Source organism: Uranotaenia lowii, chromosome 3 (assembly GCF_029784155.1).
Source record: "Uranotaenia lowii strain MFRU-FL chromosome 3, ASM2978415v1, whole genome shotgun sequence".
NCBI lineage: Eukaryota > Metazoa > Arthropoda > Insecta > Diptera > Culicidae > Uranotaenia > Uranotaenia lowii.
In genome coordinates, this window is record NC_073693.1 from 259,735,848 (window position 1) to 259,762,381 (window position 26,534).

General features: G+C 35.1%; 2 protein-coding genes across 2 annotated transcripts in view; one reads left to right on the forward strand and one right to left on the reverse strand.

Moving 5' to 3' along the window:
• The window catches only part of LOC129753343 (uncharacterized), a 783,315-nt gene extending 760,246 nt beyond the window's left edge, over window positions 1-23,069 (forward strand). The window contains exons 3-4 of the mRNA XM_055749156.1: window positions 9,335-10,547; window positions 22,941-23,069. Of these exons, the coding sequence (XP_055605131.1) occupies window positions 9,999-10,547; window positions 22,941-23,069 (678 nt within the window). The 5' untranslated portion in view covers window positions 9,335-9,998. The remainder of the gene's footprint in view (window positions 1-9,334; window positions 10,548-22,940) is intronic.
• Window positions 23,070-23,618: 549 nt separating this feature from the next.
• Window positions 23,619-26,252, reverse strand: LOC129753344 (uncharacterized). Its single transcript, XM_055749157.1, has one exon. The coding sequence runs from the start codon at window positions 26,250-26,252 to the stop codon at window positions 23,619-23,621; it is 2,634 nt and encodes an 877-aa protein (XP_055605132.1).
• Window positions 26,253-26,534: the final 282 nt, after the last annotated feature.

Consider the following 26,534-nt stretch of genomic DNA (forward strand, 5'->3'; position numbering starts at 1 on the left):
AAAATTGACAAAATTGACAAAATTGACAAAATTGACAAAATTGACAAAATTGACAAAATTGACAAAATTGACAAAATTGACAAAATTGACAAAATTGACAAAATTGACAAAATTGACAAAATTGACAAAATTGACAAAATTGACAAAATTGACAAAATTGACAAAATTGACAAAATTGACAAAATTGACAAAATTGACAAAATTGACAAAATTGACAAAATTGACAAAATTGACAAAATTGACAAAATTGACAAAATTGACAAAATTGACAAAATTGACAAATTGACAAAATTGACAAAATTGACAAAATTGACAAAATTGACAAAATTGACAAAATTGACAAAATTGACAAAATTGACAAAATTGACAAAATTGACAAAATTGACAAAATTGACAAAATTGACAAAATTGACAAAATTGGCAAAATTGACAAAATTGACAAAATTGACAAAATTGACAAAATTGACAAAATTGAAAAAATTGACAAAATTGACAAAATTGACAAAATTGACAAAATTGACAAAATTGACAGAATTGACAAAATTGACAAAAATGACAAAATTGACTTAATTGACAAAATTGACAAAATTGACAAAATTGACAAAATTGACAAAATTGACAAAATTGACAAAATTGACAAAATTGACAAAATTGACAAAATTGACAAAATTGACAAAATTGACAAAATTGACAAAATTGACAAAATTGACAAAATTGACAAAATTGACAAAATTGACAAAATTGACAAAATTGACAAAATTGACAAAATTGACAAAATTGACAAAATTGACAAAATTGACAAAATTGACAAAATTGACAAAATTGACAAAATTGACAAAATTGACAAAATTGACAAAATTGACAGAATTGACAAAATTGACAAAAATGACAAAATTGACTTAATTGACAAAATTGACTTAATTGACAAAATTGACAAAATTGACAAAATTGACAAAATTGACAAAATTGACAAAATTGACAAAATTGACAAAATTGACAAAATTGACAAAATTGACAAAATTGACAAAATTGACAAAATTGACAAAATTGACAAAATTGACAAAATTGACAAAATTGACAAAATTGACAAAATTGACAAAATTGACAAAATTGACAAAATTGACAAAATTGACAAAATTGACAAAATTGACAAAATTGACAAAATTGACAAAATTGACAAAATTGACAAAATTGACAAAATTGACAAAATTGACAAAATTGACAAAATTGACAAAATTGACAAAATTGACAAAATTGACAAAATTGACAAAATTGACAAAATTGACAAAATTGACAAAATTGACAAAATTGACAAAATTGACAAAATTGACAAAATTGACAAAATTGACAAAATTGACAAAATTGACAAAATTGACAAAATTGACAAAATTGACAAAATTGACAAAATTGACAAAATTGACAAAATTGACAAAATTGACAAAATTGACAAAATTGACAAAATTGACAAAATTGACAAAATTGACAAAATTGACAAAATTGACAAAATTGACAAAATTGACAAAATTGACAAAATTGACAAAATTGACAAAATTAACAAAATTGACAAAATTGACAAAATTGACAAAATTGATAAAATTGACAAAATTGACAAAATTGATAAAATTGACAAAATTGACAAAATTGACAAAATTGACAAAATTGACAAAATTGACAAAATTGACAAAATTGACAAAATTGACAAAATTGACAAAATTGACAAAATTGACAAAATTGACAAAATTGACAAAATTGACAAAATTGACAAAATTGACAAAATTGACAAAATTGACAAAATTGACAAAATTGACAAAATTGACAAAATTGACAAAACTGACAAAATTGACAAAATTGACAAAATTGACAAAATTGACAAAATTGACAAAATTGGCAAAATTGACAAAATTGACAAAATTGACAAAATTGACAAAATTGACAAAATTGACAAAATTGACAAAATTGACAAAATTGACAAAATTGACAAAATTGACAAAATTGACAAAATTGACAAAATTGACAAAATTGACAAAATTGACAAAATTGACAAAATTGACAAAATTGACAAAATTGACAAAATTGACAAAATTGACAAAATTGACAAAATTGACAAAATTGACAAAATTGACAAAATTGACAAAATTGACAAAATTGACAAAATTGACAAAATTGACAAAATTGACAAAATTGACAAAATTGACAAAATTGACAAAATTGACAAAATTGACAAAATTGACAAAATTGACAAAATTGACAAAATTGACAAAATTGACAAAATTGACAAAATTGACAAATTGACAAAATTGACAAAATTGACAAAATTGACAAAATTGACAAAATTGACCAAATTGACAAAATTGATAAAATTAAATATTTGTAGATAAAAAGTTAACAGAAGTGGTTGTATAGTTTGTAAATGTTTAAATGTTAAAAAATAAATCTCATTTTGAATGTTTAAATTTGGTTTCAAACTTTGAATTCGAAGCTAAGGTTGCAGTAGAAAGATTTCAAAACCATCATTTTATCCTTTTTTCTTTAGATTAAAAAAAATTATTTTAGACTCTGTTGGTTTTGGGTTCTTTCAGTCTTACTCCAGTTTTTCAATTTTTAGGACTTTGTTCTACATTCTTCATTGTTTATTTTAGTTTTAGTACAGTTTGGTCAGAGTTTTTGAATAAGATTATTATTTGAGTTAAAAGATTTTAAATTCTGATGTTTTCCTGATGTTTGAAAAATTTTCCAAAGTTTTACGATTTTGATTTTCGTTCAGATTTTGATTTGTGAAATTATACAAACAACTTGATATTTAACATTATTGGTTTGATAGGTGAATTTTTTATTGCACTAAAATTTAAAAGTTCTCTAAAATTCATTTTTTTTAACATTGTTGAATTTTTTTTTTCAGATGATTTATATTTTGCTTTAAATTTTGGGACACCATCGAGTCAAAACAAGTTTTTGAAGCTCTGTTTCTTTTGTTTTAATTTTAAGCATTTCTTTAACATTCATTTATTTGCCAAAAAAAATACTTCTTTTGAGGATATATTTACCTTACTAATTTTTCTCATAAGCTTCACAAGAAGCATTATTTTAAAGGATTTTAAAACATTTCAATTATGATGAGCTATCCATGAAAAAACTCAAATCAAATTTTCGATAAAAAAATTAGACTGTTTTCAAAAATGTAGATTTTTTGAATAATTATTTTAAAAAAAATTATAAACACTTACTCAAATAAAAGTTAATTAATGATCAACCTTTTTATTTTGAATATTATTTTTTCAAACATAAAATTTGACATGTTTATAATCAAGCATCTTCAACATCTTCTTAACCTCATTCAAACTTTTTCTTTTCAAAAAATTCGAATTCGAAGTGTAAAAAATATAGAACAAACTGTTTTTAGTACAAAACCTTTTTTTTTTAATTTAACTTTGACGGTGTTTTGATATTTGTTTGAAAACAATTGTCTTACGATAAAGATTTTCTGAAAAGCTTTGTTTGCATTCGATTTTGAAAAAAAAAACAGCAAATTTTTTAAAATTTAGTTTCTAGTTTGTTTTACTTTGTTTGACCTTTTCTATCATTCAATTTTTGTTTCCCAGATAAGTCTTGCTAATCTTGTTTTATCTTGCCTTATATTGTATGATCTTCTTACTTATTTTTAATTTTTTTTAGTTTATTTCGTCATCTTTGAGATTTTTTTTTATTATGTTAAATTTTGTTTTTTCTTAACTAATGTTTTTTGTTATATTTAATAACGCCTTTTTTATTGTTTTCGGTTATTCTATCCTTTTCCATATTGTTTATTTTTTTAAAATCATGTTTTATTTAGATTCATGATGTTCTGTTATGCATTTTCTAGTTTTTCATTGTTGTTTTTTTTACTTTGTTTCATTTTTTATTTGGTTTTTTCTAGTTTTAAATTTTTTCATTATACTGTACCTTGTTGTTTTGGTTAGTATTTCCAAATTAAATTTTATTTACTTTTGTCTTGTTCAACCTTCTTTACCATTTTTGCCTTGGTTAAGTTGGTTTAGTTTTGTATTTTTTTTTGCTTTCTTATTTTTGATCTTATTCTTCCTTTTTTTTAAATTTTTTCAGTTTGTTAAGCTTAAATCGGCTAAAACTGTGTATCTCTTAAGAATAAAATAGAAATTTAAGAAACAGTTTTTAAAAAATATGCACCAAAAACTGTTCCCTTGTGTTATTAGTGCAGTAAATAGTAGATTTCATGCATTTTTTTTCTACAATGTCTTAAAAATTATTAGGCCTGTTTTTCGAACACTTCAACGCTTCAATGATGTTTCGCTTTAGTATCAGGGAATCAATCGTAAGAATCAAAGGAATGATGAATGCGAAGAAAAAGTCACAAAAAATAAAAAATAATTCTTCAAATATTCAACATTCATCTGAACGATTTTATTGTTAACTTGCTGACCCGGTGTGCTTTGCGACCCTTGCTTGGAAAAATTAAGTTTGTTAAAGTTATCATAACCAAAATAAACTTCCTTTTAAATTAAATTTCAAAATTATTCAAAAGCGAACTATTATTTATAGCATCTGAGCTTCTATATTGTCTTGAGTCTCAACGTAACTTGAAGGTTTGTAAATTTGAGGAGCCATCCTTTGGAAAAAATAGGACTAATTTTCAATATAGAAAAATAACTCTTTGCATTAAAACAAAATTGCCCCTTTTGATGCGGGAGGAGTCAAACATGCGAATTTGCACATAATCAAAAAATGTGTCAAACTTTATAAAAAAAACTAGGCATTGTTAATGATAAGTCTGTTACATTTATTTAGTGTGTGAGTGCATTCGTGAAAATGAGAAGCGTATGTCAATACAATATATGATTAAATAATGTTTAAACTTATTTGTCAATTGAATCAATCATCTCATTATGTCAAAACGCTTCCGTTTATCAATTTTTAACAAAAGTTCATCAAGGATTGTACAAATTTTGACAGTTTTTGCTTATTTTGTATAAGAGACACCCCTGCCCTTCTGGGTTTGCAAGGGTTTAATAGAATTATAGCAACCATTTTTTGCCTTAAAAACGGCTAAAAACAAAATTTTACGTTGATCGGTTCAGTAGTTTCCCAAAAATTGTTCGAATTCTGTCTAACTTTTGGTAATTTAGTATGAAAGCCCCCTCTTTTCAGATTCAGAAAGGTTTGAAAGTATTCTCGGTCTTGAAAACGGCTTTAAACCAATATTAAAGTTGATCGATTAAGTGTTTTCGGAAATTGTTCGAATTGTGTCATATTTTAATTGGTTTTGTATGGAAGCCCCCTCCTTTAAGTTTAAGCGGGTTGAAAGTATTTTAGAAACCATCTCCTACTCCAAAAACTCGTACTTTCCAAATTCCAATTTTTTTTAGTTCAGTAGTTTTCATGTCTATGGGGGGAAAAAAAAGTTCATTTTTATAAATAATAGATGAGTGCCCTCAGTATTTAAATGGAAAAAGTCTATCACTAAAACATGTTTTATTATTAGATCAAAACCTGTTTGCCAATTCAATAAATCATCTCAATTAGAGTGTCCGTCCCGGGATTACCGGGGCGGGAATTCCCGGGAATTTTAAAAATTCGGGAATTCCCGATTCCCGGGAATTGTAGTTTCATTCCCGGGAATTCCCGACATGTATGAAATTATTTCTCTGGAAAAGCCTGAAAGCCTCCGTAATCATTCCTTTTTTTTATTTTTTTGAAAATGTAGTCATACAAAACTTATTGAGAATATGAAGAGATTAACCACCGTAATGTTTGTATGTTACTTTAATTTGTCGGCCTTAGCGGTGAAAAGTGATAACCTTTTTAGTAGGCATATCTTAAGATTATGAAATTTTTCATATACGTGGATAGAAGGGTAGATGAAATGAAAGATGGGAAAATGAGCGGGTAGAATTTATTAAGAAGCATTATCATCACATTATTGAGAATATGCCGATTCCTGTGGCAGTAGACATGTTGCAGCCATTGGGTGCAATTATTTTATTCAAATAGATTAGTTTAAAAAGATTATATGTATTTCCACGCTGTATTCATTGAACGAAAACCCACAACATTTTGAAAAATATATGAAAAATCGCGCAACAGGTAGAAAAATTGTGTTTTCTCGAAAGTAACATTCATGCACTGGTTTCCCTTTGGCTTTGAAAGCCAGATGAACTTCCAAACCTCAAAATGAAGAATACATCGTATTTTGTTTTCAAATCAAGATCAAATATTCAAAGTGTTCAGAAAAACTAAAAATGGTTGGAAAATCACACTAATAAAAACTTTTTTTTATCAACCCCTAGTTGCATAGATGAATTCTTCACTTGACTTATTCAGATTATTTTATAGTTCGTTAGACTGTTTTTAATTTAACATTGTGAAAACAGTTTGATCAATTTTATAAAAAAAAATTATAAAAACATTGTGAAGTGTACGTTTTGAACAAATTATGGGCTCGTATGCATGAAAGGTTCGATCAGCTATGTATATTTCAATCGAAGTGCATATATTTTACATGATTTTGAATATTTCCCGGGATCCCGGGAATTCCCGGGAAATAGGCCATCAGATTTCCCGATTCCCGGGAATGAGAAAATGGCCCGGAAATGGACACTCTCATCTCAATGTGTTTAAACGTTGTTGTTTATCAATTTTTGACAATATTTGTTCGAAAGCTGTTCGGATTTAATCATATTTTTTTTAAATTTTGTACAAAAAACGGTGAACGTTTAAAAATCTTTCAATAATTTCATGACATCTAGAATTTTATAATGTGCCAAATTTGATCAAGACCGTTTGAAAATTGTTCGAGTTCTGATATTTTTTACAATGAATATGTAATAACCCCTCCCCCTCCTCTTTCCTACAATAATATTTGTAAATACAATTATTGGTTCCAATACATCAAAACCTGCCCACCACCATAATGAATTTTGTAATTATGTCAATTTACGTTGGTGTGGGAAATTTGATGGAAAATACTAACAAATTGTATTGATTGTGTCAAATTCAATGTAAATTTTGTTAATGTGACCTACCCTCCCTCCCATCAGTCGGATGCGTTTGAAGCTATTATAGAAACCAGCTCAAGCCCCGAAAACCCTCAGACGCCAATTTTTAAGACGTTTCAGTAGTTTCCGAGTCTATAGGGATCAGACATACGGACAGACAAACATTCATTTTTATATATAGGGGGAAGTGTTCCTAAATGCGCATATTGGGAAATATGCGCATACAGCCGATAGACGATATGGCTGGAAATTCATCATATCTAATAAGTGCAGTTTGAGGGTAATACGCTTTTAACTCATGGCAATAAAAAAATTAAATTGTTATATTAAGTCAAAAAAATTTAAAAATTGAAACAAGATTTTTGTCACTCATATTAAACGGGATTGTGCCAACGTAAGAACTTAATTACACAATTAACACACGACGTATTACAGGACGTTCTTACAAAACGGAAAAAGGATTCAAAAATTACCTTTTTTGTCGACCGGTTTCGGGCTCAATGTGCCCATCTACAGGACGATGTCCGACTGATCACACAAAGAAATTAAAAACACTTGCAGCATCCTACTATGTCGTAGTATTTGTCGCGAGGATGGTCAAATTTATAAAAATTTCTTTTTAGTAAGGGAGAAGAGTGGCGACGTAATCGGCGCTTCGTCTTCGTTCATTAGCGGTTTTTCGGCCGTGCTAATGAACATTGACTCCCAACGGGATTACCAAGATACTTTCTGAACATGGCTCAAAAACAGCATACAAAAGTGGGAACACACTCAAGGATCGGTTGGTTTCGCTAAAAGATAAGATTCCAGACGAAGAAAGATCAGGTATTTATGAAATACCATGCAAAAATTGCCCGGCCATTTGCATTGGCCAAACACGGCGCAAGTTCAAAGTTCGACTAAAAGTACATAGGAATGCAGTAGAAAACCTAAGAATCAACGAATCTAGTGTAGCTTCCCACGCAACAGAACTTGATCACGCCATAGATTGGGAAAAAGTGAGGTACAAGAAATGCGTTAGAAAAACCTCACACTTAAACGCATGGGAGTCAATGTTCATAAGCACGGCCGAAAAACCGCTAATGAACGAAGACGAAGCGCCGATTACGTCGCCACTCTTCTCCCTTACTAAAAGGAAATTTTTATAAATTTGACCATCCTCGCGACAAATACTACGACATAGTAGGATGCTGCAAGTGTTTTTAATTTCTTTGTGTGATCAGTCGGACATCGTCCTGTAGATGGGCAACATCGAGCCCGAAACCGGTCGACAAAAAAGGTATTTTTTGAATCCTTTTTCCGTTTTGTAAGAACGTTAAGTGTCGTGTCCTGTAATACGTCGTGTGTTAATTGTGAGATTTTTGTCAGTTTTGTTTTAATATATTGAACTTTAATTATCGTGCATACACATTCTGTAAACAAAAAATTTAATGGTTCTTCTTTCTTATTCATCTGTAAATCGGAAATTCAACAAATTGAAGCTTTTGGCAAAGTTATAAATGATTAGATATTGGAATAAGAGACAGGTTCTGAATGCCCATATCAAGGCAGGTTAAATGCCTATATCAAGAAAAATAGATTAGTCTTATAAATTTGTTACTTTTTATCATTTAAACATTAAATCTACGCTCAAATCACGGTTTAACAGCGAAAAAAGAAGAACTTCAAACTGATCCGATAAAAATACGATATGTACAAAATATTACTATGAAATTTGGCCATATGGCATACCTAACAATGTTTCATGCAAAAGAACTAATAATGTAAAAAAATTCACCAAAATTTCAGCCTTGTCGTATGCTTAACATCCGTTTCTACCATTTTCAATTAAAAAATATGAAAATATTGCAAGTGTTAATGAAATATAACTAAACATAAATATGCGCATTTAGCCCGCCAGTTTCGGGAATCAGCTTTTTTGACTTGTTTTATTATAAAATTATTTTCACAAAAACTGTAAGAGATTTTAACAGAAAAATTGCTCTGACTTATATAAAACAGATGTCCGCTCATATGTACATAATTTTCAGACTCCTATCTATTGGAATATGGGAGAAAATAAGTGCTTTCCTTAATATGCGCATATAGCCCGCCTCTTCCCTATAGATGATTTGTTAAAACTTTTTCAACACTTGTCGCTCAAAAAATATTCTTTAAAACTCCTGATAAATGTTACTATTCATTTTTGAAAGCGTTTACAGTTTTCCCTCCAGGGACAACAGAACAAGCAAAAAACTGATGAAAAAATCTAGAAATGATTTACCAACATGCAAGCCAAACATCATAATGATAATGTTTTTTCTTTCGTCTTTTCTTTTCCATTCCAGGCACCCCTGCCGACTGTTCCCGAGGAAATTCGCCACCCGCAATCCTCGGAAAACGAGACAACACGCAACACGTTCGAGTAATATCTTTGGTGTTCCTGTCCATCGGCATCGTTAGCTGAGGTTTTTCCGGAATCTCTCTTTCCGGTTTTTCTGTTTGTTTCGCGCCGATTGTTGTCGTTAGTCGACCGATTGTTGGTCCGAAGGTGGCTCTCGCGTGCGTGTTCGGAATTCGTAATCGGTTCGGTTTCCTGTTCCGACGAGAAAAAAAGTGCCATTCACAGCAAAAATGATCCTTAGTTAACCAGCACAAAGCAGAAGGGAAAAATCGGGTGCTCGGCATATCGCGTGCTTCGGATGTTCGCGTTTGTGTGTGTGAGTGGATTTCGGTCTAAATTGATATAATTAATTTATGGTTTTGTCGGTTTCGTTACCGGAAAATAGAGGAATAGAGCGGTGGTTTTGGTGGTGAAATTGCGACGAAGCTTTCGGTTCGTGAAATTAACGAGGTGTTGATCCCACGAGTTGGCCCCGCAAAAGCCAGCGTGTATGATCGGGTTCGGAGGTGCAGGAGCAAAACCACCACCGCCCTTAGACAAACTTGAGACCTCGGCCGACGAAGGTCCTGCCGAAAGACGCGTCGGGTCCTTTCGGGCGACCAGTTAATATGGTCTCTGCTGTGGCCAGCGTTGGCCAAATCGCATCAAAGCAGGATAATGATTCGAGCAGAAGCAAACGGGCGACGACTCGCTGGAGGTCCAAACATTGGAGTGAATCCCGGTCCAGTCTCTCCCGGATGACACTGTTACTGTTTAGTTCCTCGACGGTGACGCTTCTGGCGTTGCTGCTACTTCCTGCTCCGGTGGTCAGTTCCGGAATCGCGAACGGAACCGACGGAAGCCACCCTATCGAGATATCACTAGCGACCCTGGAAGCGTTATCGATCGCCGATAGCGAGGACGATGATAGTTTTGTAAATACTAACCAAATCGACGAGGACGAAGAAGAAAACCTGGTGCCGAGCGCCAATCGCACTGGCGGCAGCACCAGCAGTAAAACGAAAGGCCGCTGGACCGGAAGTCGGCGGGCCAATGTCGGAGGTGGTCGGAATCGACCGGTGCCCATCTACCTGAACGAGTTTGCCGTGTACATTCCGGGTGGACCGGATGTGGCCGATATCATTGCGCATAAATATGGATTCAGCAATCAGGGACAGGTAAGCCGCGATGCTTGTTTTTTGGAACTGGAACTCGATGATGATAGTTTATTTAATTTTCATGATTGGTGCTGATGCCAATCTGAAACGACCGGGACAGTTAGTTGTGTCTCTTTGCGTGACTGGAAGTCGTTTTGCTTCAATTGACATGCACGATGACCACCAGGCTTCTGGCTGAGTAGATCGTTTGATGGGCTTAAAACAGGTGATAGTACCCGTTGAGGATAGCGATTCACGATGCTTAAATTGCCATCAAAGGGGTGGTTGTTTAAGTGATGGCACCTTGCTATTTCAATAAATCAGATATTTATTTCCGGTTTTGTCAAATGATATAGGTTTAAAAAATGTAACTTTTTTTTAATTAAGAAAACAAAACAAAAGCATAGTTTTTGTTGATCATCTTATTTGTTTTCTTTAATTATTTCAACCCAAAAGAGTCGAAGTACGAAATCATTCCTAGATATCTCTACGCTTTTTTGCAAAACTGTATATTGAAAAATGAGAAAACCAGTGGATTGAATCGAACTTTGTTACTTGCTGTATTAACTAACGATAGTGAGGGAGATAAGGGTATACCAAGCGTCCGAGAAGAAGTGATCATCCATGTTTTCTATGGAAGTACGATTTTTTTTATACAAATTTTCATGAGGAATAGTTGCACAGTTCCCTATAGTATTAATTTTTCAACAAAAAAGCCATCTTCTTTTACACTATACAGAAATATTAAAAAACAAATTTATAACAATTTTTATTTTGGCAACACGCCCGTACATTTTGTGTTGCCAAAATCTAATGTTGCCAAAATCGAACGGTTTTTTTTCCACAACTTGTTTTCATTTACTTTTACAAAATAACTATTATTATTATTATCAAAAACGTTATTTTTAGTCAATTTTCCACTATTTGTAGCCATTTTTTATATTTTTTCATTATGTTTTTGATGCATTTTTCATTTTTCTTGTTTTGTTTATGATGTATGTTTTCTTTTGTCATATTTGCTGTTTTTGTCATTCTGCATTATTTTTTAGTTATTTTTTGTCATTTTCAGTCTTTTGTTTGAATTTGTTTTTTAACTTTATGAATTTTTCATCTTTTTGTAATTTTTGAGTACTTTATAAATTGTTTAAAAAACTTTGGTTTTTATTGTTGCATTTTATCATTATTTCAGAACATACAAACGTATTTATGGTGTTTGTCTTAATTAAATTGGTCCTGTTATAACGAAAACTAAAAGGTTATGTTGTTTCTAAAAACCGTTCGATTTTGGCACATGTGCCAAAATCGGACGATGCCAAAATCGAATGTTGCCAAAATCGAATGTTGCCAAAAACGAACGGAGCCTGTATCAGAAAAATTAAAATTTTCAATCATCGGAAAATAAGCTCTAGACAAGGCCGTGCAAACGTGAGGGGGGTCCAGGGGTTTAACCCCCCCCCCCCCCCTCATGGAGATTTTTTCCAAGTAAAATTTTCATCGTAGTGAAGGAAAATTACTTGATCTGTAAAGGTGTTCAATAAGTGTTAACAAAAAAGTCAGACATTTTTTCTTTAATTAGTCTTACATCACTCTAGGCTTGAGACATTCTATTTCATAACACTACATACATATATGCCGTTCACAAACTGAAACTAATTTTTGCATTTCAATCAATCTTTTGTTTTAAAACTCAAATCTTGACATACAAAAACTCTACCTAGTCTTTAGAATGAGTTTTTATTAATAAGTGTAACCAACAGGTTCAGAATGGGAGACCAACCATTTCAACTTTCAAAATTAATTCATTGAATACTAAGTTTTACATCAACAAGTTGGAAGCCATGTATCATATGACCCACGATGGTCATCAGAATTAACAAAACAAAATTTTAAACAAATTATCTTCTACTTTATTACTAAAAATTTTGATTTACAAAAAATCGTGCTAACTTGAAATATTCTTCAAGAAATCAATTTCAGTCTCAATATTATTATTTGTTTCTTGTTCTACTAAATGCTCAACATCACACTCAAAAACGTTTTGATGAAATGCACATGGCAACAAAATTCACATACTTTGAGGTGAAAAAATTTAAAAGCTGATTTCGATTAATTTAGGTGCCCTTGATCTAAGTATGGAACTTTTCTAAAAGTTTTTTTTAAATGACTTTTGAAAATATTTTACAATCATTTAAGAAATTTCTGCATTTTTTGAAAAAACTTTAAAACAAACAAATATTTAAAAAAAGGTATTGAATCAAGACTTTAAGTTATTTTGAGTTCTGCTAAAAAAGTTATAGAGGTTTTCTATTTGTTTACTTCTCCCTAGTTTTAATAATATTTTAAACCAAGTTAAATTTTTGCTGTTTTGAAGAAAAATAGAATCCTATTTCAAGTTTGAACAATTTTGTTAAATTAATTAAATTTTTTTAAACTTTATTCAGTTGCATTTGAAATACTTTTGATAATATCCTTTTTTTAAATAAAAAAATAAACCGTGCAATTTTACTTTTTTAGATGCAATTATCATCTTTGAAATACTTTTTCTTAATTGAATTGAATAACTATAACAAACAAAATCAAAATCATTTTTTTTTCTCAAACGTAGATTTGTTATTTCATCAGTTCTCAATGATTGATGTCACTTAAAACTGATACATAATAAAGCTACTAAACACCAAACGCAAGGTCAAAGTCAAAATTTGTTCGAGCTCAGGACGCTTTATTCTACCAAAACAATAATTAAATCTTAGGCACCAATTTGCAGTTCCCTTGAGTTATCATAAATTCTTTTTATAAGATTTTCAACTGGTTAGACGAGTTAATCGAAGAAATTAAAACCTTCTAAAAGGTTAAAAAAACTTATCTTTCTTATCTTCATATTTTGTTTTAATTTTCAAATAAGTATATCGTATTTTAAAATCTCACTATTAAATTTATTGAAATATTTATATGAATTTGTTTTATTACTCTGATTTTTTCGTTTTGAAAACATAATCTTCTTGGGAGCCTTTAAATCTTAATTTTAACCATAGTTCCCACCTTCTCTCTATTGAAGGACCAAAACATTAAATTGAAAGCGATAAATATTCAGTGCTTGAAATTTAAAACATTTGAACCTGCGATTGAAACTTTATTACCTTTTTATTTATTTTCATCGTATAAAATCATGTATTTTCATCGTTCATGATTTTTAATTAATCTTTAGAAAGTTCCAAAAATGATTCAAAGTAGCAACTTGAAAGTTAAATTTTAATGCGCAATGTTAACTTAATTTTTATTATCTTTGTGCTTTAGATTTTTACAACGAAACTTGGATTTTTTTTTTGCTTTTTATTTTAGTTACTCATTGGTCACTTACCAATCTGTAATTTGCCACTGGAAATGAACATGATGTATTATTAATACATAAAGATAGTATTTCGAATTTCCTAACTTTTTTAGCCTTTTATTTTAATTAATTGAAGAATTTAAATATAGAAAATGGTTTTATTTGTGACTTTGTTTACTTGAACTCTTGAAATATAATTGAACATTTATTTACTATTATTAAATTAAATTCAACTATCAACTATTGAATAAATTCTTCTAACTTCAAAATAAACTTTTTTCCTAATCGTGATTCATTTCTGAATTCAAGATATTACATTTTTTAATCAATTCTTCAATTTAAAACTTAGAAAAGAAATGTAAAATTAAATAATTCATAATAACAATCATTATCATTTTTCTAACAATTTTTAATCGTGGTCAATTTTTCAGTTTATGGTTTGTGGTTTATATTTTTGTGAGTTTAGTTTTTTTTCAAACTTTTTGCCGTACAAGACCATTTGTCCCGCATCGTATCAATGTCTAGATGAAGCAAAGTCGATAGGCTGACTTTGCATATTCTCAAAAACACACTCTTGGCTCATTTTCAACACCTTTCATGCTTCCGAATCTAAGCTATCCGTCTATATTTTCCATAACTTTCATTTGATATTCTCCCAATTAGAATGAATAATTAACCGAAATGCCATTAATCATTAAATTAAAATCATAAATCATCTGTTTACACAAAATACATTATTTTGTTGTTGCTTAAATTTGATGAATGCAACAAATCAAAATAATTATTCGTGAATAGTGAATGGAAAAAATATCTCCTCGACAAGGAATCGAACCTGAGTCCTTAGAGTTACCTCTCCGACATCTTACCACTAGGCTAACTCGTCAGATGAAATCTGTCAAGCTGTAGCTCTTGAATTAAATTGACTTCATCGAGTTGAATTCGCTGCTAGATTCTGCAGTATAAAATGCTCACCGTGCCCCGATTAATTGTGCTTATACTGCCCCCAAGGGAGGGCAGCCTCATTAAGCCCCCGAAGTAACCGATTTTCTGCTTTCGAAAAACAAAATTTTAAATGTATTTCGAAACGTTTTTATCTACTTTTTTAAGTTTCAGCCCGTTTAAAAAAAGACTTTTCAATATTTGAAACGAAACAATGATGAAACATACATATAATAGCTGTTTAAATAATCGTCCTCTTATAGGTGGCCATTATGCCCCTTATTTCGGCTACCTTGTCGTTGAAATTTTTTAAAAATGCAAAAGAAAAGAAAGAATGTTTAAGTAGGTATGCATTACAAAATAAACAATTTTAAAATGGTTGTATTCAAATCCTGAGACAGTTATACATAGCACTTGTTGCCTTCCACCGAGAATCTTTTTGCAACCCTGCAGCGAAACATCTATTTCAACCATTTTATGGCGAAAACTAGAAATAATTGATAGATAAGCCGAAGATAGAGCTAAAAAAACAACTTTTTTTGTCCGCTATTTTGAATGCTCCGGTTAACTGACGGAAGGTCACTCTTAGATTAACATGTTTTTTCTTGCAATTAAGCTTAGATTACTACATTTCTTGGTAAATGAACAGAATTCAATGATCTGTCTTAGTTTTTTGTATATAACGATTCGAAAGCTGTCCATATTTTTAATGCATATGTTACCAAAGCTTTTATTGAATTTTTATTTTAATAAAGTGTAAACCGATTATCATTTAACGATAGCAAATGAATGTTGACTTTATTTGTCATATCTTAAGCTTGAGTTTTAAAGTTTTCGAGTCTCATTAAAAATTGAAATAGTTTTTAAAGTTCTGGGGTATGTTGCAATAAAATGCTAATTAAAATGATACCTCGTAAATCTCGTCTCCATATGTGAAATATGATTGTTTTGCATCACACATTTGTTAACATAAAAGTAACATCCATCCAATCGTTTTTTTTAATGATTTTTGCCAGTAAAATATGACGTCGTTATTTTTTACCTTTAAATACATGCAGCACTCTTATGCTGTTTAATAACAGCTTTATTGACAGAAAATAAGTGAAATTGAGTTTGTTTTTGCTTATTCTTATGAATATGATACATACACAGCCAGATCTTGTCAGCATCCCGGTGAGTACTAAAAGTATATTCACTACTCATGTTAACTCAGCCGGGCCCACTGTGTAGTATTGGACGCAGAGACAACTGGACCCAAGAAAGAAAGAAAAGTGGACAACAGTATCATTCGTTTCTATGGTATAAATTGTTTTAAATATTCACGTTGAAAGAACTTTTGCTGAAATATACTGTGCTCCTTGATGGTGGCTCTGGAGAGTTCGTATTTCTATGGATGGAAATTAGGTTTTTCTGCACAAAAATCCAAAACATTGCGGTGTAAATTAAATCAATTGAAAAATTATTATATTTTCATATCTGTATTAAACGTTTAATGAACCCACATGTTTCGGATTTTTGTGCACCATCATCTCTGGTCAATAACCCTGGATATAGCGCCAATACTCGCTCTTGAAAGTAAATATTGGAAGAACAGAGAAAAAATAGTACTATCACAAAATCTTTCAAAATTAACTCTTCCAAAAGATTACGCGGGAAAAAGTTTGGAACATTGATATAATCAATAAACAGTTTTTTACCTCACCATACATCCATGACTGACAAAAGAACCCGAACAATCCAAATGTGTTGTCATATGGCGTTTTTTTTTTTTTTTTTGATTCCGGATTTGGCTCTGGATCCGTCAGAATAAAAAAACGACTTTCGGTTGTTCCATGCGTAGGTGTGCGTGAGAACGAGCGCAATGTTTACATGCAGCTGTCATTTTGTTCTCCCTTCTAGATTTCTTCACTCGGTTCTTCACATCAGGATTGCCTTTTTTCGTGTCCGGATTTCACTGGACAGCAGATAGCACGATTTTGTTTGGCTGAGAGGTTGAAAATCGCGGCAATAATCATTTTTCCGTTCATTATTTCAACTGTTTTGCTTTCAGCCAAAAACAGCTGTTTAATGTTCTGACAACAACGTTGAGAGTATTGGTGAACTTCTCGCAAAACTGACTTTCTTCTCAGGGTGACTCCATCTGCTTTTCGAGCGAAACTAGGTTGCCTCTAGAGCAATAAATGAGCACGATGACAGCAGTTAGAGCGAACCTAGGTTGCCCCTGGGTTGCCTCCAGGAGAAAAAAAAAATACGGTAATAGTAACAAATACTAATAAAAAAAAGAAAAAAAACATGCTCTTTAAAAGCTAACCTCTAATTTATCTTTAGCGAAGAAAACTTTGGTGAATTTCGCCAATTTTTTAATCTGAAGCATGATTTATTAAACAAACACATGAATAAACTGTGAGGTTCTATGGCGCAACATAATTTGAAGAATCCTCTTATTTGTACGATGATTTCATTCCAATTCTTATGCGCACCTTACTTCGCTCACAGCCACTTGTTTTTAAACAAGTTATAACAAAAATAAGAAATTTCAACAAATAATTTCAAATGAAACTCGAAAATGATTCCGAAATTGTATGTCTTTAAATGAAGAAGTTGCAATACGTAGCAATAGAAAAAAAAAACTCACATGCGCTCTTCGCTAAATGCGGGGGATCCCCTTACGTATCTTTATAAATCAATCAACGGGTTTCAAGAATGTTTCCATTTTAAAAATTCTCAAGTAGAAACCCAATCCCAAGAAAAATTTACAACTTAACTATGACAAACAATCGACAATTAACGAAAATCTGAGCTTCTAGACTGTCTTGAGTCTCATCATAACTTGAAGGTTTGAAGGTTGAAGGAGCCACCCGTTAGAAAAAAATAGGATGAATCTTCTATACAATTAACAAAACCTTGAAAAAAATCGCCCTTTTAAAAGCGGGAGGAGTATTTAAATACCGGAAAATTTGACATTTGAGACATTGATTTTGTCAATAATATGTGTGTTGCATTTATTGAGTATGACAGTCTTCATAAATTAGATCGAAAAGCGCCTTTCAATACATCTATCATCTAATTTGATTAAAACTTACATTTATCAATTTTTAACAGAAAAACGTTCAAGGATTGTTAATATCTGTCAAATTAAACGGTTACATGCCAAACTTCTCGTTGATCGGCTTAGTAGTTTCCAAAAATCGTTCGAATTGTGTCAAATTTGTGTTAATTTTTTATGGGAACCCCTTCCCCCATCCTTAAATTTGAAGAGGTTTGAAAGTATTCAAGAAATCATTCCTGATCTTAAAATCTGCTATATACCAAATTTCATGTTGAACGGTTAAGTAGTTATCGAAAATTGTTAGAATTTTGTAATTTTTTTTATTTATTTTGTATTGGAGTCCCTCTTCCGATAAGTCGGAACCATCTGAAAGTATTTTAGAATACACCTCCGATCTCAAAAACTCTTTCATACCAAATTTCACATTGATCAGTTCAGTAGTTTTCGAGTCTATAGGGAACAGACAGACAGACAGACAAACATTTATTTTTACATATCTTGAGTGAGCTTTCATTACTTCGTCGTATGAAATCAAATGTAAACAATCAGTTTTAATACCAAAAAAATACAAGAACTGACATAAACTAGTCGCAACTTTTGTCAATTTAGATTATTTACAGTCTGGACAACATATTCTATATGTAAAATACAAATTCTAAAGTTGTTTTTATAACATTTGCAGCAGATTTTGTGTTTTTGTGTTTCATACAACATAATGAAAGCTCACGCGAGATATATAGATTAAACTTACTTGGCATCACAAATTTATTGAAGCTATAAATTTTCATACGTTTCAATTGAATTTTTTATTCAATTAAGTTCTCCCTTTTTCTGAGTAAGGTGAAAATCGAATGTTTATAGAAAAAAAAATATTTGAAGAAACCAATAATATTTCTGTCTACGTCAATTTTATGTCCTAACTTTTGATAAATTAGCGGTATAATTATCTGTGAATATAAACGCTTTAAAATCCATTTATGTTGATAAGTGTTGAATGTTACCCCAGTTGACGGTACCCATCTTTTTATGACACCTCAAGTGAAAAAATCAATGACCTTTCTGTTTTAAATTGCCGTTGGAATTTTATACCAATCGATGAATTTGTGCTGCCAGTGTGTCACTAGAATTTATTGGTAGGTATTTAACAAAAAATTACGTATTTATTTGCAACATTGTTGCTCGGTTCTGCTATCGGAAAGCCAGAGCGTACGCACCTTGGCCCATTCACTGTTAATTTAACCGTACGCAACCAATTGACCCCAAGCAATGTTTCCGAAATTCGAACGAACGTATGGCCTGGCGTTCCGTTTACGGGCTAACGATGATGGTGACGATGCTCTGCTGCTGATGCTTTGCCAATGCTGCATGCTCGCGGTTCCCCGTATTTGGCGGTTTTTCGGTTGACCAAGCCGCGGAACGCGCCATCGCGTCGTAAAGCGCAGAGAATTGTTGGGGGAAGAAGGGGTGTATTTTGGAAGGTCGCTTCCACCAAATGCCAACGCATGACTGCCGGTGTCTTTCGGTTGATGATAAATGCCTGCAGCCATTTTGGTTGCGATTTAACCTGAACTGTCCCCAGCCTCCTTCCGGCAGCACAGGCAACGACAGGAAAAGACCGCTATGGGGCCAACCAAATTACCGGCACAGTGGGTTATTGTTTTTATTAGTTTTGCAGTTTTTAAGCATTTCCGTGAAGCTGCTCAGCCGAATTGGACCGCTTGATTCGAATAATTTTCTTATCGTGAGTCTTTCCATAGGAAATTGAAAAATTCAAATAATTCTCTTTCAAATCCACTGTCGCGCCCTGCAGCTGCTAAACGGATCAATTAGCAGCCGTTTTGTCAGGTGAAATTGGACTTCTGGAACGGTTCCGTTTTCTTCATCTTCATCCCATTTGGCCCCCGGGAGGAGGTCAGGCAGCTATTTGGTTTCGAATCACCGCGCACACGCCAGGGAGCTTTTGCAGTGTTGAAGGTGTGCGGCAAATCGCGAAACAAGATTAACCGGCAGCCTCCAGGGGGAGTTTGGGTTCTCCGGGAATTTCAGAGGGTGCCACCACGCTGTGGCCAGATTTTGATCAATTGCTTCCGGCAGGGTGCGTCCTGCTGGCACTTTGCTTTTGTGTCCTTTCCGTTCCTTAGCTAATCGACACAAGCCAATGCCAATGAATGGTGACAAGGTCCTTTGAACAACCTTCTTGATTAGCGTCGTTGTGCTACACGGTTAGGCAAACAGCCACCGGTGATTAACGGGAAGCGTGCGAGTTCCGTAATTGGCGGTAACTGTTTTGGCGCGGTTGCTGATGGCTAAGCACGTAGCACCCCCATCAGATCAATTATAATCGCTGCCTCTTGAATGGTAGAAGGTTAGTTGGAAGGATTACTTATGATGGTAATTATCGTTACTTGGCTGAGCAGCGACTGAATCTTGAATATTGTGGTTTAAACATTTTGTATAAAAATACATTCATGATTCAGTACAATTAGAAATCTATCAATACAATTTTAAATTGATCTGGTAAGTTGACTCGGATCGTTGAGCTTAGTGTATTGACGCCAGGCGTTTCGGGATTAGAAACCGGCAAGCTTTGTAAGCGAATGTAGTAAGATTCATTGGGAGTATCTAGGATATCTTTCTAACTCACTGAAGTGCTTCCTAATACTATGGTGTAGAGAAGTACCGAATAGTGGTATTTGGTGAACGGCCGAATACCAAATATAGACCATTTCAATTTTTCGGCCAAACGAATATTACGCCGAGTATTCGTTCGAATATTTTGTCGGATTTTTAATAAAAATACAAAAGATTTTATTTAAATTTCCTTCTATTTCTTACGTCGTAGTGCCCCTCATTTTTTTGAGTCGATTATTTTCAACCAGGTGATTTTACCAGATGATGTTTTACAAGATCTTTTTCAAAATGATTTTCAAAATGTCACCAATAAACGAAAGGACATCAGCTGACTTGTCGCTTCTAGGGCGTATATCGACAAAGAGAATGGGTTTCTGTTAAATCTGGGGCACAACACGTCAAAACAGGTGTCAAGAAATCTGCAGTTTTCAAATCGTATCCAAGGCTTAAGACACGATTGCCACAAGAATAGTTTTGAGAGTTTTGAACAATATCTGGGCATCCTGAGCAGCCTGAGCCTAAACTATGACAAATATTTTATCCGAAGACTGCATTCGATTCGAGTTAAGATAAAAAAGTTGGAAGAGGTTGTATATTACACAACTGTGATCGTAGAATTACGAATACTTTACTAGATTTTTGTGACAGCTCAATTCTATGCTGATCGCTCAAACCCTTAAAGTACCTAGCTTCAATATTTTTTTTTTGGTGTCCCAAGAGGCCGTTCACTATCATATTCTTCATTTTTATTTGAAATTTTGTTCGGTCGTAGATTTTTTGTTTTGTCCCCTTTTAAATCCGATCGAACAATCTGAAATGTTCCAAGTTTACACGGTACAGGGAAAAATCAAGAAATTAAAAAAAAATATCCTGCATAACAGGTTTTTCGCATAACCCCTTGTTTTTTAACATTCATAGAAATTATTTATTTGATTAAGACTCTTTTAAGGAACAAACAGTTAGTATCATTTATACCATATTCGTTTTCATCCTGGTGGTCCACCGGTTGTGCACCAAGTGCTGTCAAAGCGTTTTTTTTACATGAAGATGACAGCAGTTGGTGCACAACCGGTTGGCCACCAGATGAAAACATATACGGCATTAATATCAGGAAGCCAAAAGATTAAAACGTTGGATAATTGAGAGTATCAATTCAACTTTCCGTAGTGGTAAACACCCCTAAACTCTGCTGCTGGTTTTCTTCACATCACGAACAAACGCCGTCGCTTACTGCGACCACACGATTTGACGCTCCAGTACCAAATAAAGCTCGCGCGAAGAAGCTGCTGGCTTTTTATAACCTTCCAGCTTGTCCAACACGATGAAAATTACCACAGTGTTGGACAAGCTGGAAGGTTATAAAAAGCCAGCAGCTCCTTCGCGCGTGCTTTATTTGGTACTGAAACGTCATATCGTGTGGTCGCAGTAAGCGACGACGTTTGTTCGTGATGTGAAGAAAATCAGCAGTAAGGAAGCAGAGTTTACAGATTTTTTACCACTACGGATTAAGGAATTAATGCTCTTAAACATCCAGCGTTTTGGTATGTCGGCTTTCTGATACTGGGTGCTTTTAAGGGCCACTAATTGTTCCATAAAGAGCTTTGATCTACTGAACTTTCTAAGTACAAAGTGCAGGGAATCGTAAAAATTGACTACCATGACATAAGAGACAAAAATGAAAATCATAACATAAACGAAAAACATGACTAATACATCTGAGGAGCTAATCTGTTGAAAAAAAAAGACCAACCTCACCAACTTAAATAGCCTAGTGTGGACTAGGTTCTGTGCAAAAAAATATCACACAGAATGCCAAGAGATTGTTTTGAATTTAATACTCTCAATTTCAGTTAAACTAAAGTTTTGAGAAGAACTGTTGTTCGGGCTCGGCCGATGGGGGGGTTCGGATTTCGAGGTATTTCTTCCCGTCTCTCGTCGACGGCATCCACCAGCAGCAAGAATGTCCAGGTAAGTCGTTTCCACTTAGCACACAGCTGATTCACCCACGGGGGAGAGAATTTGTTTTCACTCTTTGGGGTAGGTTTGCGAGTTAGCACACACGATGTATAGTTGCAACAGATTACTCAGCCCGATATCGGATCCACTATTAAGAAGTCGCTTAGTTGGACTTAAACTTATTAATTTATTAGGAACGAAGTGAAATTCCGTGCTTCTAATTCAACGTTATATTCTATTCTAACTTAACTAAAATGGCTTACATACTATTGTGTGAGAACTCTCTCGGCGTTATGTTTAATGTTGCGAGAGAGTTAATGCTATTTTAGGGTACATGGACAGATATTGGTGTTTTCGAACAAATTGATTACAGTGTCAAGTGAACATAGAGGACACATATTACAAACAGAAAACAATTCCGAATTCCTGATCGGTGTAGTACCGATCATTCCGGCCACCTTGAAACTGCTGTTTCAACGAATTTCGGACCAATTGATTGCGGCCTCTTCAGTCGGTTGGACCATGCGACACGGTTGGGCAGGGTACACGGGTGGACCAGGAGACACGGCGGTTGGATCAAGACACAGCTGGCACGTCGCACATCGAGGAATCTGCTTCGGCACTGGTGCAGAATCTGTGAATACAAAAGAGACCCGGTAGACCGAACGGCGTAGGGTAAGGTTATAGGAACGCTAATCACCTGTTAGCGCCCCATTAGCGCGTTGAGCAACGTTCGGCGTGCTCTACCGATCTTTGAAGATTCTGCTACCATGTGGATGTATGTGGGCGATCTCGCTGGTAAACGAAGCGAATCGGTCTTAGAAGATTCGGCTTCTGACGTGGCTCGGTGCATGGCGATGAATGCTCGGTGACGATATAGAAATAATATAGGAAAGAATCTGCAATCGACAAAGAACCGGTAGATCGAACGAGAAAATGTGACAGTTTGGAACGCTAATCACCTATTAGCGCTCGACATGCGCAGTGAGTCACATTCGGCGTGCTCTGCCGGTCTTTGTAGAAGGATCTTGATGATGGCGGGGTACAATAGGACGTCTAAGGAACTGTAAGCAACAAAGACCCGGTAGATCGAACGATATGGATGGAATTATAGGAACGCTAATCACCTGTTAGCGCTCCAAAAGCGCGTTGAGCACGTTCGGCGTGCTCTACCGGTCTTTGTAGCTTTCTAGTTGTCGGGGTTGTCGCGTTGACCTGTTGACTGCTGGCGGTGAGTTAGATGACAATCTCGCTTGGCTGGCTTAATGACTCCATCTCGACCAGGGTTTTCGGGGAAGTTAGAAGAATGTAGATTCCTGGACAGTTCACTAGCTGTGATGTGCACTTCCGGAACGCGTCTCCTACTGGGCCCATCAGTATCCTCCTCTGGCAGAACAGGTGCGCATAACTCCAGACAGGTAACAGACGGCTGCTTGACCAAAGGGACAACGTAGCAGCAGGATCTACAGGCAGCGTCTTCTCCTTCGTCGTTGACCTTAGCGGCGCTTGAAGGAGTGTTAGACAGTTGACTTTGTTGACCGGGACCGACGAGCAGCGTATCGTTGAGCGCGTACCCTGAATTGGGCTCACAGGATGCGTCGAATACCACGCGTTCATTGGTGGTTTTGCTGGCTTCCTTGAGCACCGGGTGATGTGGCAGATAGCAGTGTGGTTTGTCGTCAACAGGATCAATGTGGTGCCTTTTTCCGGGTTGAGCGTGACTTCCAGGGATTTTGTGGTGTGTATTTCTGGTGGAGTTTCGATGTGTGGCTTTCGTTCGAGAATCTCCAAGGGTGGTTTTTGGATTATTGGGCCGGGAATGACGGGCGGAGCATCCTTCTTTGTGGATTTGAGTGGTGGAGGGTTGAAATTCTGTTTTCTGACTCCCATCGGGGGTTTCCATTGGCCGGAACTCCCCAGGGATCGTTTCTCGGGTTTGATCAACGGTGGAGAGGAAGCACGCTCGCGGTGCGGTGGTGGAGCTGGAATCAACTTTGCCAGAAACTGTCCAGCCGAAGAGGGTGTCCACCAAAAACGGAGAATTATTACCAAGAGAGTGGCGTACGCCCGTGTGGAACTCATGGTAACATTCTCCACCGATGATCATGTCGATTGTTGCTGGAACGTTGAACTGAGGATCCGCCAATGGAACCTGTGGCATTTTCCAGGCAGTTGTATCGATCGGGGATGTGGGAAGATGGGAGGTTGGCTTCTTCATGACGAGGAAATCGAGTGTGGTGGAGAAGTCGCTGTTCCTGGATACGATTTTGGCAGCTAACCTTTTTCTGATGCGTTTGACTGACTCTCCAATTCCGGCAACTGCGATGTCCACGGGAGTTTGTTGGGTGGCGAGTTCGTTCGCCAGCTTCCTGGTGATAAAGTTGGACATTGCTGCGGAATCTAGAAGAGCTCGTGCTGGAATCTTTCTGCCGTATCGGTCGACAACTAACAGCGCAACTGTCTCCAATAGAACCGTCGAATTTGAATGCACGGATAGATTTATCGTTGGTGGGTTGAGTGAACCGCTCGGACCTGGATTCACTTGTGGGAGCTGTGATCTTTCGGGTGAGAACTCATTCGGTGGTGCTGCTGAGTCGTGCAACATAGTATGGTGCTTCGCTTGGCAAATCCTACACAGGAACTTTGATTTACAGGATCTTGCCTGGTGGTTCGCGCGAAAGCAATTCCAGCAAAGGCTGTGCTGTGTCACAAGCTCTCGCCGTTGGGAGCTTGACAGGTGCTGAAATGCTGGACATTGGTGCAATGGATGTTGTCTCAGGCAACAGTGGCATGGCGAAGTGATGGATTGAGTTTCGGAAGTAGCTGTGTTCACGACAGATCGGATGGGAACTGGTTTCTTCGGGATTTGTCCGGCCACCTTGGAAACGGAGGGCACTGAGGAACGATGTTGGAGATCGCTGTCCACGGATTTCAACATCCGGACCTGGTGGATGAGAAACTCGATGAGCTCGTCGTATTTCACCTCGTCCTTCTGTCGAGTATCTTGCTCCCATGCACGAATCGTCGCCGAATCCAACTTGTTTGACAGGATGAAGATGAGCGGAGTGTCCCAATGCTCGATCGGTTCGCCTAACTTCCCCAGAGCCTTAACGTGTCGCTGGAAATCATCAACCAGTGTGTTGATGTCTTGGGCTGACTCATACTGGATCGGTGGAAGGTTGTACAGGCCTCGAAACAGCTCCTTTCTGAGGAATCGCTTGTTATCATAGCGCTTTTTCAATGCGTCCCACGTCGACGCATAGTTATCGGCTTGAATATCCACAGACTCGAACGGTTTTCTTGCCTCTCCCTCCAGCGACTGCAACAGGTACTGCAGCTTGTTGACGATCGGTATGTCCTCGTTGCAGTGGATCATCGAAATGAAATTGTCGCGAAATGATATCCATCGCGATTCATCCCCGCTAAACTTCGGTAGATCGATTTTAGGCAGCCGATGATGGAAACTGGAAGACATGCTATGAGAAGTCGATGCGTGCATGATCGTCGAACTCAGAAGATGCTCCCTGCTTTCCAGCTTTGACAGCAAAAAACCTTTCGCTTTGCAAAACCGATCCTCGAAATCCGCCCGGAACTCCAAATGCGCCTCGAACCGTTCTTCGATGTCACCCATCTCGATGTCGTTCTGCACGTTCAAAAACAACTCGTTGCATTTGTTAAGAGTCTCCAAACGTACCGAAACCTGGCAGCAATCCCGTTCATAGGTGTAGTCCGAGATGAACTTCTCCACCACATCTCGCTCGGCACACGCTCGTCGTCTCGTCAGAAGGTCCGCAGCTAACTTTTTCTCCGCCTTGCTAGCCATCACTCAACACCACTCAAATCACACTTAAAACACCAAAACGACCGTAAATGCCACCAACGATTGACTTTTCGGATGCGATTTGCAAATAAAAATCTCCAAAGTATTCTTATTTTATTCGAGTTGCTATCCTTTTGGACGGTACTGTTGTCAGCAACTTGTATTAACGCCACCCAGCAATGCTACAATCGCCTCAAAATTAACAGGTAAAGCGATTTTGAATTTTTCAAAAAATCCAATTTTTAAAGTGTTGCTTTACTTTTGTACGGTACTGTTGTCTAGCCA